Source organism: Medicago truncatula, chromosome 4 (assembly GCF_003473485.1).
Source record: "Medicago truncatula cultivar Jemalong A17 chromosome 4, MtrunA17r5.0-ANR, whole genome shotgun sequence".
Classification (NCBI taxonomy): domain Eukaryota; kingdom Viridiplantae; phylum Streptophyta; class Magnoliopsida; order Fabales; family Fabaceae; genus Medicago; species Medicago truncatula.
This window is the reverse complement of record NC_053045.1, coordinates 56,021,792-56,040,756: the sequence shown is the minus strand read 5'-3', so window position 1 is coordinate 56,040,756 and position 18,965 is coordinate 56,021,792. Positions and strand designations below refer to the sequence as shown.

Here is an 18,965-nt window from a genome sequence, read left to right as displayed (position 1 = left end):
AATTTTATTTTGTTGACGTTTATGATAAATAAGACTTAGTTATTATAATTATTAATGATAGTGAGTAATTTTTTTCTTAAAAAAACAACTCATTTAACTATTAATCTAATGATTTGATGTACCGTACATTAATTTTTTTTGATGTACCATATAATATGCAAAGTTTTTCACATTTAAATAGACTTTTTTTTTTTTTGATAGAACATTTAAATAGACTTATAGACATACATTAAATAAAATAAAATAAAAAGTAGACTCGTTGGAGAATAACTACATTATTATTTAATTATTAATAAACGTTGAGTGGTGGTAGCAGATTTATTTTTTTAGGGAGAATGGTGGTAGTAGATAGCAGCACAAATTTTGAACGTGTCACCTTTTTATTTTTTGAAAATTAAACGTGTCCCTTAAGATATATCGTGGAAAGTTTATTTTATTTTATTAAGCTAAATGACAACAAGTTTGTTCATTACCACCAATTTTTTTTCGAGAAATGATATTTGTTCTTGATTTGGCTTTTTTCTTTTTCTTTCTATTATTTTTTGATTAATAAAAAAATAAAAACAAAATGTTATCTCAAAAGTTATATAACAAAATGATTATACAAATATCACTACTAAATTTTTTAAAATTAAATTACAGAGTTTAACCAAACAAAGTCTTGTAAGTTGACTATAGATTTATGAGAATATTAGTTTTTCAATACAAAACAAAAAAAAAAAATATTGATTTCAAACTAAGTTTGATTTTCAAAGGGATGTTCATATTCATCCTTTATAGGCCTTGATGAATACCAATACAAAAAAAGTTGTTGACTGCATTTTTCAATCAAAGGGTTGGCTGCATCCTTGATAAGCCGTTTTTAACAGGATTTTCCATTGTTTTCTTTGTACTGCTTTCATATGCTGCTTCCACATGTCATGTATCAGCTCTGTATTGTGTTTATAGTTTGATTTCGGATTGAAGTTTAATTCCTGTTGAATTGTTTTAATTCTGTCATATTTCATTGTTTTAATTCTGTTAAATTGTTACATCTCTACCCGACATTGTGTATTATTAAATGTTGATAACCATTCTAGTGATAAAAAAATTAATCTATCATATTTATTTTTGGAAAATACTATTCATAGCGAATAGTTTGTCCCCGAGAGAAGCTGATATGTTTTGATTTGAACGTGTATTTCGCTGGTTTTCCGTGCATTCCGAAAAGCAACAATTTTGATTTGCCAAATTGATTTTCGGGAAGCTTTCTTGAGAATTATTTCGCAAGTAACCAAAAAAAAGAGAATTATTTCGCATGATATATAGCAATACTCTTTATTATTAAGCATTAGTATATTTCAAGTAGTGATAATATCATAATAATAACTATTATCACATATAGAACATGCTGATATTAGACACACAACATGTTATTACTTATTAATATACTAGAATGTGCAGTGTGCTACTGAATCCAGATGCTTTTACTAAAATCCAGACACACAACATGTCAATGTGTCCTCCTCTCTAATAACTGCTTGGTTTCAACTCTGGTGACTATTTTGTCCACTTACTTTCACAAATTGAAGGCTTTGGTTAAAAGTTTGTCAGATGTGGGAGGGATGATGAGACCACCCTTCATGTGTTGCGTGTTTTCTTGCATGCAACTAAGGTTTGGCTCCGGCTAGATCCTTCAATTTTTATTAGTAATTTCTTTTTGAGTGATGGTAGGGACTGAATTTTCAATAACTTAAACAACCATGGGATGAGAGCTTCCAAGGATGGATGATAGACAACTTTCATGATCACGTCATGGTTTCTCTAGACGTGGAGAAATAAAACAATTTTTAAGGACAATTTACAACGGCCTCATGACTTGAGAATGTATCTTTCAAAATCTTCTCCAAGTTCCTCAACATAAGGAGACGATCCACGTTCATTTGAAGAGACCTCTGGAAGGTTGGATCAAACGCAACAACGATGGTGCTTGTAAGGGGAATAACGAATCATCGGGGTGCGGAGGCGTTTTTCACAATTCAGATGGGTGTTGAATCAAAGACTACACTAAAAAAATCGATTCTTGTGACACATTTCATGCGAAGATGTGGAGATTGTACGTTGGTTTGAATATGATTTGGAGAGATCGTATTTCACACTTCGTTATGGAAAGTGACTAAAAAAATCCTTAATGATATGATTACAAATAACAACAATCTTGATGGCATAGTTACCACCTTGGTCAGGCGTATGTGCAATCTTTTGACTTTGGATTGACAAGTCCAACCGAAGGGACTTCAATATTTATTTATTGATGATTAAATTTTTGTGTAAGTTGAATTTCGAAAGTTAACAAATGTCTCAGCATCATTCAAATTTCACCTACAAAGATAAACTATTTTTTACATAGAACCCACCATTGAAGTCCTCACAATAACAATGAGATTCAAGTCATGTGAAATATGAACTACATTTTTATCAATTGAACCAACACACCTTAATTTATATACTAGTAGAATAAAATATTATGTTAATATATTATTTATTTGTATTTTAATACCACTTATTAGTTGTTTTTTTTTTCAAACACTCTGTTGAATGCAAAATATCATTTACTAATTTATGTATTATCGTGTAGCAATGTAAATTTTTGTATATTATATGCTTTATATGTTGATGTGTATATACTTTGTAAAATGTTATTAGACGTACGTAATATACATGTTTGATTATTATTTTTTGAATAATACATTTTTAATTATGTACCGATAAAAAATGAATCATTTTACAAAGTGTTTGGTAATTATTTTTACCAATACATAATTAAAAGTCTCAAAGATACTATCTCAATTGAAGTGAACCACACGTTGTTTTTTTCTTTCAAAAATGGTTCAAACCAAATTAGGAAACAACCACGGTACTATTTTTTTTTACTTATTTCAATATATCACATTGGCTGGGGAGATATGAAGTTTTTTTATTTATTTATTTTTATCAAATATTATACTTACAAATAAAGTAATTTTTAAAATTTATATAATCTATCTTGAATAATCCAACTCAATATACAACCTTAACTAGACCAACTATTACACTTTGGCGACTAAACAGGGTTTCAATTGAAAATCTAAAAAAAAAAAAAAAAGTCCATTGTTGCTCGTTCAAGCACTAAACTCAGGGATGGCCAACACTACAACGTAAATCCTATAGATCGAATCCCTTCCAACTGAAGTTTGTGTTATATCTCACTCAACACTTATACTCTCTAGAGAATTTAGCGTCGTTTTGGCTTTCGTGCGAGTTGAATATGTTGTGAGTGTCTTGATATCTCACTGCAAGGTTTGGAAGTCTGGAAAGTATAGTTCAATACTATCCAACCGTGAGGCGGGTTATAGACAAAGTTTCAAGAATTTCGCTACTGCCTCATCTGGGAGGCAAACATGCTAGGCATGCCCAGAGTGATATGCTCGAGTGATCGTTGGCCGAAGGCGCGAGGCATCTGGGACAAAGCGTGATGTGTTTGTCTTGATTTTTGGAGCATACTTAAGCATTCTTCTGCTCTTTTGTTGTGTAGTCTTGAGAGACTAAAAAAAGGAAGCTTTCGAAAACTTAAAAGCTAAGGGTTGAGTGCTTTGTAGTTAGATTCTTGGGTTGGGAAACACATTATAAACACCTTGGATACTGATATCTTATTATAGGAAAGTAATCTTTCTCTCTTGATTTTTCTTATGATTTCCCTATGGGTTGAGAGACTTGAAAAAGGGTAAAACTAAGGTGCTTTTGAGGCTAATTTCATATAATTTCTTTGTATTTGTTGTAAAGACTCATTCATAGTGGATTGACTAGCCACTCCCTTCCCCGTACATAAGTCAAATTTAGGCAGAATTGGATAAATAATCTTGATGTTTTCATTTTCATACTCTCTTTTCCTTGTTCCTTGGTTTGATTGTGCGTTTGCTATCCACATAGGTTATTAGTATTGTTGCTTCGAATGTTTGGCTGTCGTTTTTCATTGTTATTTTCTCTACATATTATTCTTTTTTGTTTTGCAAAGTGTTCAAATGCACAACAAAATACAATACCTAGACACTACAAGAAAATTGTCATTTTGCGACAGGTAAATTAAGGCTTTGCGACAGTTTAAACTGTCGCAATCGGTCATTTGCGACAGTTCCTCAACCGACGAGAAAATGCATGTCGCAAAGGTATTTCGCGACGGTTCGAGAAACTGTCGTTACAACCGTCGTAAAAGGTATTGCCGCAGTTGTAACTGTCGCAATGTGATTTTTTAATTTTGAATGGATGGGTCTTATAGGCTTGCTGCGACAGTTTAAAACTGTCGCAAATGTATAAATTTCATTTTTTTAATAATATTTCTTATTTGTCAATTTTCATTAGATTAATTTTGACAGTTGAATAAATAACAATTAATCTTAATTTAAAATGAAACTATTAATCAATAAATACTTAAAATGGAATAATATATAACTATAAATTACTTAATTTCATTCATATAAACCATCCAAAAGTGTCAATGTTGATCCATACATTGAACTTAATTAAAACTATAAATAAAGTAGCTTAAACATTCAGATCCATACATTGAATGAACTTGATTAAAACTATAAATAAAGTAGCTTAAACGTTCAAAAACCAAAATACAAGTGAATTTCAATGGTTGACTTTACAAAAAAGTACATCATCATTAGCTCATAATATTTATCTAAATATCCCTAGTGATGTTGCTCATGATTCTCAAGGTGGGTAACTAGACTCGGAGGAGCGCACACCATCTCTTGGTGATTCTGTGTTTGTTGGCTGAAAAATAAAATAAGACAATGATTAGCAATATCAAATTACTCATTAACACTCAAAACAAAAGAAAACAACATTATTCAAAATGGATAATAAAATAAAACAACTAAGTCAAACAGACCTTGTAAAAATAACACCAAACAACCAAGTAAAAAATACAAAATCCAAAGTCGAGCTCCAAAGAAGTTGACAACAACAACCTAACCAGCCCCTAAAACTAGGTGTTCAAAAAATTTGTTTAGCCTTAACTAAATTATTATCTAAACGTGATCCAAATTTTAAAGCCGTAATCCAATTAAAGTTATTTCATCACATACTAAACTACCTATAATTTGCAGCAAGTATATAAAAAGGTATAGTTAAACTGCTACAACCGATGCAATACATCCTCAATTACGGCAGCAACCATGCATAGTTAATTTCAAATTACTACAGCAGGTCCTTACGAGTTTCAAGTTACTTCCTGAAACTTGCAATCCAAATCAATGATTCCACACAACACCGGGACAACCTTAAACTGATGTTGATAATAAAAAATATCATTCGGGAAGTGTATACAATTTGGTTTGGTTTGGTTTATGAACTATGCACATTCCTACCTAAAACTTAACATCCTAATCCAAGCAACAAGAATGAAACTTGTGAAAATACAATTTTACCTGTTTTTCTCTAGAATTCTGCATTTGCATCAAAAATGCCACTTGTTCCTTCAAGATATCAACTTGTGAAGCCTTATCCTTAAGTGAATCGATTTCGGCTTGCATTTTCAACATCTTCTCATTAGCCTCAAAGGAAGATGTCGCTCTAGCACGGTGAGAAGTAGAGATTTGAGATGGTGGTATCCCAAGTCCCATAGAACGCACATATCCAGGATGTTCTTTTCCAAACACTTTGACAAATGCTTCATTCTCAGGAGTGTTTTGCATTTCAATTTGCAATTGTTCCTGCATATTATCCAGGGCTCTTATTTGATAAACAAAGGTACTTCACAAGATGTTTATCACTATGTCAGACTTACAAAGCAATCAATCATACTTCGAAATTGTTTGATTAGCATCCTGTGCTACTACAATTTGAAACTGCTATCGAGGTCAAATTCTTTTAGGGTCTTTATGTGTTAAGAATCTATCTTGAAACAATTTTGTTCCATGTGTTGATAAGTTTAGCTTTTAGATACTGTAGGAGCATCTTTGAAGTTTCACTGTGCATTTCATATCACTGTCTTGCAGTACAAACATATGAATCCTATTTAGCTTATCAAAAATTGTTTTCTATAAATTGCAGTCATTACAAGCTCAGATTGTCAAATACACAATTCTCCAGTCTGTGTATGAGTATTGGAAATAAAAGGTATGCAATTTGACTATCTCTTTTGAGGGATAAGACTTTGTTTATTGATTTAACTTTCTGAATTTAATTCAATGATTGTATTCATTTGAGATGTGAAAATTGTACTAGGGTTTGATATTTATTAATAATATTCACATGACAAAATGTGAATGCTAATGGGTGGAGAAGGATGTATTAAGACTTTTAGAATATGCCTCAGGGCTCAGACTTCACTAGCTTAATCAAAGGGGATAATTATATAATAAAGTGTCATTAATGAGTTGAAGGATACTGTAATTAATTTAAATCATCTTTCACTTATCTATGCTGGTGTTTCATTTTATAATTTTATAAGTTTCATTACTATGGTTTCATTTAGCCTTCTTCACACACAGCCAAACCATCATAGGCGAGGTTCTTCTTTCTTTTCCCAATAGGTGTTTATGTTACCCTACTTTTCTTATGCATTTATTCCTGATATTGTCTTATGTTTCCACTCATCAATGACTACATTTTGATTTCTGCAACACTCAGCTTATGCTTATATTGTCATCACCCATGATTTAGTGCCATAAAGCATCAAGTGCTATGGTTTTGTTATAAAATTTGTTTGAGTTTAAAGGGAACCTTTTGACCTCAAAAAACACTTATCTATTTCTTTAATCATCCACCTAGCTTGAATCTTGTGATATTTACGTCAATTTTTTTTCTTACTTTATATGATAGATCTATCTAAGGCATGCAAGCCGTGCTATGAATCTAGATCTTCCCTCTTTGTATGCATTCTATTACTCTACTTCTATCTATAATAATGTCTGCACAATCTAACCAAACAATATACACATCAGCAGTGAACTTTGTCTGCTTTACAATATTCCAAAATGAATCATCAATCATGTATAGTCAGTTACCTAAGTCAAACTTGTGCATAATCATAATTGTACAATTTCATTCATGAAAAGGCAATTACACCCATCAGTAATAAAAGGAAAAGATGCACTTACAGCTTTTTTCTTGGCCTCTTCATTGACATATAGCCCTTTGGAGTCCTTATGAGAAACTGAAAACATTTCTGCCCTACTGTATTCTCGACCATCTTTCACTTCCTACAAATAACCACATATAATAAGTACTTGTGCAATTAAGCATTTGATCAATGACAGATTGAGTGAATCATACCAACTCATCTTTCTTCCTCGCAAGAGACTTTTTTCCTAGTGTATGAGGGGTCGTTAGTTTTTTCCTATTTGCTACATTTTTTCGCGCCTTCTTTTGCGTGTCCGGCTTCCGCCTATATGCTACAAAAAGAGCCCAATCGGTTGGGCCAATATGACGTGGATAATTCGCAAGATTCACTTCTAATGGGAGATCCCATTTATAATGTTCCTTGAACAACCGACATCTTTCATCCTTCCATTTCCTTCCAATACTTGTCAAAATATAGCTTTTGTTGTCTCCATCATCAACAACAAATTTTGTCTTGAAACATAAACATAAAATAATAGTTACTAAACAAAAGAAACAATAAATCAGAAATATATAGTTGTATATCAATGATACCTTTATTTTTTCATCATAAACTTTAGTTTTTGTTTTCTCTGGAATTTTGTCCCAACTTTCAAACATTATTGGAAAGTCTCTATACATTCTAGCAAGGGTACCCAAAAAACTCGCTAAAAAACCAGCTGCTTCTCCCACTGGTTGACGGCCATTCCATCTTGTTATTATCCTTGTTCCATTAGGAGATTCAAGCAACACATCATACACCACTAAACGCATGTTTGAAACATGACCCACCCCATCTAACACATAAGAAAGTAAGTGAAATATAGCATAAGTCAATGATGTAAAACAATTAAATTATTTAAAGATAATTTGGAATTAGATCACTTACTTATAACTTCTAAATCCCAATATTTAGATTTCTTTTTTTGAGTAATATTGGGCGCATCATCTAACACGTCATCTTCAGAATCAGGGAATGGAATAGAATGATTATGTGATGTGGCCTGGGAAGATGGCAGTTCAGTCACCTCGACTATTTTCGGCAGTGTTGTCACCTTGCTAGTTAGTGGATATGTCTCTTGGACTGGTGCAGGTGGTGGTGTCACATGTGTGGGTGGTGGAGGGGCTTGTGTCACATGTGTGGGTGGTGGAGGGGCTTGTGGTAAGTCATGCGAACGAAGGCGCTTCTTGTTTGCTACCTCAAGAGCTCCAGGTTGTACAAACCTTGAACGACCCTTCACAGACTAAATAAGATCACAGTCATAAATATGGAGGGATTTGGTTGGTCCAACAAAGAAAAAATAACTATAGGAATCAAAAGTAAAATTAAGATCACACTTTCATGTACATAATCACAGTATGCCATAAACAACATCTGACATCAACAATACATTATAAATATATAGATAAGAATGCAAACATCTCACTACAAAGTTAAATTCAGGTTCTTTAAGTTGAGAAGTGTTTGAGAATGAGTTTGCAACAAATGTCTATAACACAGTTAAACAATATCATACATTTCTAGCTAACGCATAAACTATCCTTTAAACATCAAATCTAAGTTTCATAATTAGTTAAGAAAAATACTATTCTGAGTCTAAAACATTTTTTTGACAAGTGAGATAATATTACTACACCGATGAGATCAAAATTAAGCAAGAAAAATAAATCAAATAAAGATATGTTCTTTTAAACATATTAGATACATTATCCTTTAAACCGATGAATCAGAAATCAATAAAAAAAAAAAAAGGTTCTAAAGCTTCAGAATCAATAAATCATACCGATGAAGGTTTTTTAGTGGCAGAAGACGATTTGACAAGGGATTGGGCGAGAATTGGCAGATTGAGAGCGTGAATCTTTTCATTAATAACTTCAATTCTTTTGCTCCGCGCATATTCATATGGTGTCATCTTTTTCACAAGGTTGAGACTCCAAAAACACTTACGCTGCAAGCATTGATGATAAATAAGTCAAAACAATGCACAAGATAAGTAAAAGTATCTTGTGTAATACAAAATTAGCCATAAATAAAATCATCGATAAATTTTCTTTCCATATATTATCAAGTGTACAAGTCCTTCAATATTTAAGAAATGGTTAAAACTAGAGAAGAATAGGCACCTGTGGTCCTCAATGAAAACTACAATATTCAAACATTTGTATATCATTAAACAAAGACAACCATAATATGTTTTGTTTCTAAAAAGCATGAACTCTGCCGGAACAAAATAAAATTAAACTAACTAATGCAATGATGCAAGTAACTCAAATACAACTAATTTTTCTACATACCAGATTCATACTAACATCATATAATTTTATCATGTTATAAACTATGACACTTATTGAAAGACAAAAATGAAGTAATCTTCTTGTAATTCATTCCCCCAAAATAGTGATGCAACAAAACCCATACTAGAAAAAACCAGGAAGACAACGCCCAAAACCAAAACTAGAAAAACAAAACTCCTTCCACATAACAACCTCAAACACAACCCAACAAAACGAGATGCGCAAAACACCATAGTATCAAGGCAAGCACAGCTGCAACTGAACCCTACAACCCAGACCAGATAGGGAAAACAGGGGACAACAAGGCAAAGACAACCATAGCTGATCCCCCAACACTCAGAACAGACACGCCACCTCCAAAAAACTGCCACACCAAAACGACTAGAAAAGACCAACTAAACCCACCTCAAAACAAGAATAGCTAAAACAACAAGAATACATTATCAATTTTAGAAAATAGAGTCACTACTACAAATTGTGTGTTTGAACCGTTAGGTAGTAGATGGCAGCAGAGAGTCACTACTACAAATTGTGAGAATTCACTTAAGCACTGAATTCAAGTCCATTCACTACAACATGGGAACAAACACTTGACATATGTGTTATCTCCATTGATTTTATGTGCATTTTGCAAGGTTACAGCCATAAATCAAAACATGTATGTACCAAAGTTTCAATCAAAGCAAAATAAAATAAAATATTACTATATATTTCTTGAATGATTGTCAAGTTTTCATAATGAAAAAGAAAAAATGATGTCTTCGTACATTGTAATTGTTCATACAGTTCATTATTTAAATTCTTGAAATTGCACACAAGATAAAATAAAAAATATAAAAAAAACCTAGATTCTTAAACCTAAATTCATTACACACATAGAATTGAAAAGAAGACCTTCACAATAGTGCAAACTTCGAACCGGACGGCCGTGACCGTCGAAAACAAAAGGGGTTTTATGATTTGGGCTTTTGTGAGAGAGAAGCTATTTGCAATCTGGGGTTTTGCTAGAGAGAATCGACTTGGCTTTTGGAGGAAAAAGAATTAGGGATTGAAACAATTTGCAATCTGGGGTTTTATGAGTTGGGGTTTTGTTGAGTGGGTGGGTGGGTGAAGGATTTGGGGTTTCGCTGATGGAGGGAGAATGATTTTCAAAGAAACTCAGAACATCAACTCCGAATTTTCTAAGTTGAATCAAGGTCGGAACAAATAATAATGAAGAAAAAATAAACAAATCAAAGCATACAATGGGAGAAAATCAACGAAGAAAAAGAAACTTACAGTGAGAAAGCGAGTTGAAGTGGAACGATTTGCTAGTGAGTGAAGAACTGGAACAATTTGGGGTTTGGCTGACTGAGTTTGATTATCATAGTGAGAAGATTTGTGAGTGATATGGATTTGGGGTTTGGCTGCGTGAAGGAAGAACTGGAACGATTTGTGAGTGATATGGATTTATGATGGTTTTTTTTTTTTTTTTCTAAAAATAAATGGAGGGAGCCAATTATTTGAAAGAAGCGCTCTTTAATTTTCATTTCCCGCTGAAAGTCATTACTCTTTAGAATTAAAATATTACGACATATGACCAACCTGTCGTATGAACTGTCGCAAACATTAATAAACAAGCAACTTTGCGACAGTTAAGCCAATATGTCGCAATGTCAGTGTCGTAAAATGACAATTTTCTTGTAGTGAGAGAATAGATACATGATTCCTAGAGTGTGTTGTTAGTACTCTTTAAAAATAGGAAGGAAATTAAAGGAGCACTAGCAACACATTCTCAAAACACACATTTTTAATGGTTGAAATTTGGACGAAAATCTATAAATTATGCGGATCTCACATAAACTTCAACATATAAGCATACATGTGTTAAATAATGGGTTAGAATATATTTTGGTAGTTTTATTTATTTATTAGAATGAGAAATTTATTCAACATTTTGCGAGTAGAAAATGGAAATTCCACCGACTTTGAATTTTGAAAATGAAGTTATTTGCGAGGTCTCTATGCATATCTGAGGATATGCAATCCAATAAGGCATTTCAATTATAATTGGACCTAATTCTAAAACTTAATACAAACATTTCAATTGTGCCAAACCACAATAAATAAACAAACATAAATATATTTATTTTCTCATCCACGACACTTTTTAGTATTGTCTACATTATAGAATCCTGAGACGCGATAAGAGGATTTTCTAAATCTTTTTTACACATTTGAATTCTAAAATTTCAGACAAACCAAAGTCCCTTGAGAATCGTGGGGACGGAAAAAATTCACCTTATGAGTGGTTCAACATTGCTTAAGTTATTGTAAGGAGAATGTTAAACAACATATGTAAAACAACTAAAACAATTAAGTTTTTATAATTTTTTTTATAACAATTTATATTTTCAAGCGAAATTTTTTATTTATTGATTATTTAACCAATGTCTTTGAAACAACGATTATCAATACTTATATTGTAACATACCCATGTTTATTCTTTTGTAGATGGACAAAATTACGATAGCCATTAAAATTTATACACATTAAGTAGAATATGTGGACTGCAGTCTGCAGGAGAAAAGGAACTTGAGTGAGTGTAACCAAAAACAAGAGTGTTACACTTACTTTAGTGAAAGTGAATAATCCCCTAACTGGAACAAACTAGACAGTCCGGAATTTGATGGATGCCAATGCCATAACACAGAAAAAGGTTGTTTGTGCTTTTCTCAAGAAGACTATGATGATGATGATGATGATGACGTGTTCCTTATCAAAAAGACAATTCACTCCTCTCCTTCTCTCTCTATTTGCACACATGTTTTTCTTTCATTTGATACCAGAAAGGCATAAACTGTTCCAAACAAAAAACACTTATGAAAATAAAATCATTTCTTCACCGTTAATTAATTAATTCTTATTTTTTTGCTTTATCGCCGCATAGCCACAGATATAGCTTAACCCTTCCATTTGGTGAGTCATTCTCAGCCATCAAATAATAAATAATGGGTAAAAGGAAACGAGGAGGTTCTGATTTTACTCACTCTCAATCGAATCATTATCCTCCTTCATCTTCATCTTCTCCTTCTCAGGGTACGTTTTTCTCTTTTCTTTTAATAATAATGTAATCAAAATTTTATGTCATCACATCGATATTTCTTTCTGATGGGGTTTCAGGGTTTCAGTTTTTTATGCTTGATCAGATTATCTTTTAAGAATTTAACGGAAATGGATATTTTTATTATAAAATACTATTCAAGATATTTTCCGAATCTAAGATGAAGACAAGGTTTAATAAATATAATCCTTCAAAATAAAAAAGGTTTAGTAAATATACAAGTTAATTAATTTTATTTATTTAATTATGATTTGGTTATTTTGTGAGTTGGGGTTTTATTGTGTATTTTTTCTTTCTAGGTAGTCTGGGATTCAGTTTGAATCCGACCGTGCATGTATTAAGCAATTGCATATCTTCATGCAAATTGGGTTTTTTTTTTTTTATGAAAAATAAACTTCATGCAATTCTCATAACTAATTATTTTTAAAAAGTATCTTTGGCATTATTCTGCATATAACCGATCTTATGGAAAATAATTGGATGACATTGAGTTTTAGACTTTAGTGTATTTAATTGATACATGAATGAAGGGGAGCTCAGCTGGTTTGAGCTAAGGGAAACAAAGGAGTTGGAGGTCATAGGTTCAAACTTGGACAAATTAGAAATAATCTATTTTAACAACTAACCAATAACTTTTGCCACTAAAAAAAAATTAATGAATGATTAAAATAAATTATTTTGATGAGAGATGATGATTCCTTATGAGAGAGATAGACACAAAGTCACCAAATGGAACCCTGATCTTTTATAATGGTCTTTTATTATCCATTTTCATCGGTCCTTCATCAGTCATCATTATGAATATTCATTTGCTATGCTTTATTCATATGAGCCAGGTTGGATTGAGTTGAGACTTAATCCAGGTAGTACGGATACTTCAGATTGAAGACATGTATGTTGTCTGATACCTGTCAACGGCATTGCGTTTTAGTTTTGCATGCAATTTTTTTAGGGCTGGGGAGTTATCACTTACATATTTTCATTCAATAACTTTCATTTTCTTAAATTATTAGTGGTGTCTATGAGTCTGGTAATTCTGTTCGTAGGTGCTTCATAACCAATGTGTGCCAGCCTGTGTGTTTATCAGCAGATTACGTGCCATAAAAGCGAAGTTACAATGTGCTATAGTTTTGCATGCTATGTTTTTGAGGGCTAGGGTGTTGGTTAGTCTATGACACATTGATTGCATTGCGAATCTATCTAGAAAAAAAATAAAAATGGCCACTTTAGTGTTTTTCCCCTTTCTGTTATTTATTCTTAGTTAGTACGCCATGATATTTGCTTATAGTTTGTATACTTCATGCATGTGATTGATAAGCCATATTACTAAATGATTGTTGTCCTTTTTATTTATCAATACTGCAAAAGCCATTCGATGCTCGTCCAAGATGGAGCTGTTGCCAGACGAGGTTGGCCTTCTTTTCTCATTCCTTCAATATGATAAATTAATAAATTCCTCCAATTTAAGTTACTATTCTGCTTTCATCTTTCGTACTTATTTACCTTACATTGTTGTGTATCGGTTCTATTTTTACATAATGTAGACATCTGCATAACTTTGGAAGTGATATGATAGTAATTCACAATTGCTTCATTTTGTACTCATTGCACATAATTGGTATTACTTATGTATTTTGTTCTCTCTCTTTTTCCCTCTTTCAAGAAGCCTTCGTATTCAGGCGACCAGGGTGCACTTGCTCTGCCATCTGTATTGGATATAACAGATGGATCTATGAAGCTACTTAATATGCATCCTTCTACGCCACATCATCATCATCCTCAGAATCTTGGTCGTTCAATATTTTTGAAACGGTCACGGTACCACTATGGTCATCAGTATTCTCGACGTAACTCTGCCAATCAATGCAATGCATCTTCTTCTCGCAGCAAGGGCACTTCCTCATTTGATGACAGGCTATCTTTCAAGTTGGCCTCTCAACCCAACTCACTTCCCAGACAACACCTCGGTGTGTCTTCTATGCTTATTTGATGAAGAAATTTGCTAGAAAAATTATTTTCATTGTTCGATGTTTCTGCATGTTAGGATGCTTTATGTCTTCATACTAGCACTGAATTTTACCAGGAAGATTGACTATTGATTATTCAAGCTTTTTTTGTTTGTTTTAGAATACCGAGAGAAGGCATTTTCTAGGCCAGAGAGAATCCGGTCAAGTACTTTTACAATGGATTCGGTATCACCGGATGTAGTGAAGATGGTTTGTATGATATGTGAGAAACCACTGAGACGGAAAATTAATTTTATGGGGAATTCACTGTCTTGCAATGAACTTGCAGTCGTGGCAGTTTTAGTATGTGGTCATGTTTATCATGCTGATTGTCTTGAGCAAAGAACTAGCGTCGAAGAACTACGAGACCCGTCATGCCCCATGTGTGCAGGTTTACTCTTGCAGGATCATGAATGTAAAGAACAAGAATAGTTTTCAAGTAGATGAATATTACAGCTCAACGCTTCTATGGAAGAATAACCAAAAATGAAAGATAGGTCATTTTGCTGCAAATGGTGGACTGTGTAGCTAGGATGTCATTTTGCTGCAAATGGTGGACTGTGTAGCTAGGATGATTGGATGAAAATCTTGTTGACTGTCAAGATCTCTGCATTGTCCTTAGAATCTGTGGATTAGGGATAATTTATGTAATTTCCTTTAATACTTTTATAAATATTAACTAGGCACATAGAGGTTGTAATATTATTATATAACAACAGACAAGTGGTGATGCAGAAATTCTAGTAGTTGTAAATGTTTTAGAGTTTAAAATATATACTAGTTGAAATGATTGCCGGGTCTCCACTCTTCATACCAACTATATTTCAATTTACTGCTAATGCATATTGATTGACCTATATGTGCTAAATGGTGTAATATGTCTATGGCATATTTCTATTGCCATGGCTCCATGGTACAAACTGAAATGAGCGACTGAGACAGAGGAACAAAATGGTACTAGAATCAATTTGTGCGTAATGTAGCTATTGCTATAACAGAGATTATCAAATATATATACACCTTTACATGAAGATAACTAAACTATGTTATATATATAAGTTTGTCTGGGTCATAATATTCTGTTTTTTGCTTTCTAGTTTTTTTTTCTTCATGATTTATGTGTCTTTTGTTTCTAGCAAAATTTACTAGTTTTTTTTAGACTTTATTCAATTTCAGTTCATCTTAGTTTTCATGTCCTCATGAACAGAGGCAATATAGTAGTATATGGTTAATGTCCACAATAATCACTTGACCTGCAATGTAAATGATGACCAGCTTTAATGAATGCGAGCAAGCTAACTACTCTAGTCCACATTCCTCACTTATCATATTTTTTCTCTGATTAATTTTATCCATTTACTTTCTTGTTTATTTGTTTTTTTTATCAATTCCAATTCTTTATTGAGAAAAGGAGACATGCAATATAGGTGTAATTACTAATTAGTTTTACTTAAACGTTTAATTAGAATTTAGCATTTTGTGATTATTTTCAAATTGCATATACAAAGTACATTTACATGACAGTATCACAAGTTCTCATTGAATGTCACTGTAAACCTACTTTACACTAAAGTGCATCTACATTAAAAGGGACATACTTATAAAAATGTTATTTGGGCTAAATCTTTAAAAAAGAGAGAAATTAAAAGGGTCAAACTTCCAGGCATTGGTTTTTTTTTTCTTATAAGTTTTTTTTTTCTTACCAAAAACTAAAATGAATTAGGGTTTCATATTATGAATTAGGTTTTTTTTTTTCTTTCTTCCAGGCATTAATTGACACCTTGTAGTACATACCAATGACACGCAATCAATTAGGGTTTCATAAAATAAAATTTTCATAAACACTAATATAATTTGACTTGCTCTAAGAAAGGGGAGTTGTGTTGATTTAGACATTCATAATATGGTAAACAAATTTGAATCATTGTTGAAAGACGTATTCATATTTAGTGTCTGACACATCTTTAATAGAATTATCTCTAGTAAAAAAATTAATGGGAAACGAACAAACTAATAAATTTGACTTTTCTCTTCAAAGACAAATCCCATATTTTACACCATATTTATTATTATTGTTGTTTTTTGAGGGAAACCATATTTATTATTATTGTTGTTGTTATTATTATTATTATTATTATTATTATTATTTCAATGATGACAATATTAGTTGATATTATTCACTATTCTTTCTTGGAGTTAACTATCACAATTCATATAAAAACATCAATATTTTATAGTAAAAACTTTTGCTAAAAAGAGGTAATTGCTCTTTAGGCGCATAAGAAAGTTGAATGGTAGTTAACCATTCAAGAACACTTTTTAAATCAGATGAACCGATTTAAAAAGTGTCCAAATTGATGTCAAAAATATTGACGATTGCTCTTTAGGCTGTTCAGTGGGTGTTTGAGAGCAATCGTTGGATGTCTAAAGAGCAGTCCACTAAAAAGGATAGGATGAGTCAGATGAAGCCCAATGAATATAAAGAGAAAACACAATTTGGAATTTAGCACAATACAGAAATTGAAGTACTCCTCCAGATTTAATTAGAAGATATATATTTTTTTTATAATTTTATGGTACTATTAAAAAAAGTTACAGCTTTTAATGTGTAGCTACTTCAAAAAAAATATTTGAAATAAAACTTTTAATATGTAGTTACTGTTTATAAGACTTTTCTACTCTAATAAAATGTTTGTCTTTTTAATATTAACGATTGCATTTATTGTTTCACAAGTTTATGTATAATATATATAAAAATATTTAAAAAGTTACAATAATTAATGGTTGCATTTTGGTCAAAAAAAAAATTAATGGTTGCATTGACTTTGATGTTTTTTGTTTTTCTTCTAATAATAAGGACTAGAGTCCCTAAAAAAAATTAAAAGGACCATAGGAAGTATGTTGAAACAAAAATCAAATTTCGAAAATTAAATTATTGCGCTCAAGTGGTTAAGGAGTTTGACTCTAGCATAATTCACCGCAGAAACCATCTTTTTTTATTATCTAAAGATTAGCTTAAAAAAAAAACAATTTTCCAATAGATTTAACAATTGGAACAGATCATATAACAAGAGAGAAGGAAACCAAGAGGAGTACAAATCAATAAGAATAACCAAAATAAAAAGATGGTGAAAGATTGTACAAAAAAAAATGGTGAAAGAAGTGCCCTACTCCTATACTAACTTGGTTTGTAACAAGAAACCTGGCTGTTTCTTAGATTGATATTCTTCACAAAAATAGATAATATATAACCAAAAAAAGAGAAGACGTCTTCTACGAAAATAATTTACAGTGCAGATTGTTTGTCCCATCAATAATCAAATCATTAGGTCGCTGGTATGGATTATATCACCTTTTTGCCTTAATCGACATTATTGCATACTTATATGCTCCAATTATGAATTTACAGCCACACGCGGTCCCTTTGCCAACCAAAATTATTCACACTAGAGAATACCAGTCACTCAACTCAACCACAATTGCACGTGTTATACATAGCACCTTGTTACTCATTAAAAAATTTATAAGTTTTGTTCATAACTCAATTGATAGAGAGGTTGCATTTTATATGTTGGGGTTAGAGTTTGAACAAATTCTCTACTTATTCATCTGAATGGTGAATTTACGGTTTATTTGATAAAAAAGGTAAAAAATTATGAACTAATTTGCATCCTATAGTCCTTCTACTTTATTTTTTTTTGAGGTATAGTCCTTCTACTTATGTGCTTCTTAAGGCAGCAGCGTTTTTATCATACGTCGACAATCACTCTACCTTTGATGATTCTGATATGGTATTTGTTTAGATAAATATTCTTATCATGTGAACTTGTTTTCTGCACTTGTCAAGTCATTCTCAGGTCAAGGGAGGGAACCCACCTTGTTAATGAACGATGGAATATGTTCTTCGTCGCAAACGAGTGTATTTTGGGGATTGAACAAATAATGCTAACTTAGTCAAGAAATAAAAACAAATAATGACAACTTTTACATTTGCCCCACAACATTAGCATAATCCATGGAATATTCTTCACCTCTACTTCAAGAACTATTATCAATTTATTATTATGGCCCTACTGTTTCTTTTCTTTTGCAAAAATTGTCCATTGTTTTGGTCAACACATTGTTATCCCATATTTCTAATTATTAAGTAAAATCTTATACCCGTAATAAAGTAAAAAAATTATATACTGTAATGCAGACCCTTCATTTTTTTTTCTTAAAAAAAATTTGAATGCTTAACGGATCTCATTCATTCAAAATACAACTAATATCATCCACAATACAACACCTCATTTGGATGCTTAAGCGGATCTCATTCATTCACATTACTCGTTATTTTGGTCAAATAGTCTAATGACTGAAAATTCATATCTTAAGGTTAATAAATAGGTTTTGATTCGACCATGTCTCTGCATATATTATTTGACGTCTCT

General features: G+C 31.9%; 2 protein-coding genes across 5 annotated transcripts; one reads left to right on the top strand and one right to left on the bottom strand.

Annotated features, from left to right (window-relative positions):
* Window positions 1–4,618: 4,618 nt before the first annotated feature.
* Window positions 4,619–9,078, bottom strand: LOC112421147 (uncharacterized). 2 transcript variants are annotated; one of them, XM_024781609.2, is made up of 7 exons: window positions 8,913–9,078; window positions 8,018–8,372; window positions 7,684–7,925; window positions 7,303–7,602; window positions 7,128–7,229; window positions 5,454–5,738; window positions 4,619–4,797 (listed from the first exon to the last, which is right to left on the bottom strand). In XM_024781609.2, exons 1-7 carry the CDS (start codon window positions 9,039–9,041, stop codon window positions 4,735–4,737), a joined length of 1,476 nt encoding a protein of 491 aa, XP_024637377.2. In that variant the 5' UTR covers window positions 9,042–9,078; the 3' UTR covers window positions 4,619–4,734. The 2 variants fall into 2 exon arrangements, with proteins under 2 accessions (XP_024637377.2, XP_024637378.2); XM_024781610.2 differs by having other exon boundaries at window positions 8,018–8,363.
* A 2,998-nt stretch (window positions 9,079–12,076) lies between these two features.
* Window positions 12,077–15,336, top strand: LOC11440292 (uncharacterized). 3 transcript variants are annotated; one of them, XR_005645919.1, is made up of 5 exons: window positions 12,077–12,501; window positions 13,895–13,935; window positions 14,190–14,493; window positions 14,654–15,047; window positions 15,086–15,336. XR_005645919.1 is itself a non-coding variant. In XM_024780976.2 (4 exons), exons 1-4 carry the CDS (start codon window positions 12,414–12,416, stop codon window positions 14,962–14,964), a joined length of 744 nt encoding a protein of 247 aa, XP_024636744.1. In that variant the 5' UTR covers window positions 12,078–12,413; the 3' UTR covers window positions 14,965–15,336. The 3 variants fall into 3 exon arrangements, 2 of the variants coding, with proteins under 2 accessions (XP_024636744.1, XP_003609460.2); XM_024780976.2 differs by having other exon boundaries at window positions 12,078–12,501; window positions 14,654–15,336; XM_003609412.4 differs by having other exon boundaries at window positions 12,079–12,501; window positions 14,193–14,493; window positions 14,654–15,336.
* Window positions 15,337–18,965: the final 3,629 nt, after the last annotated feature.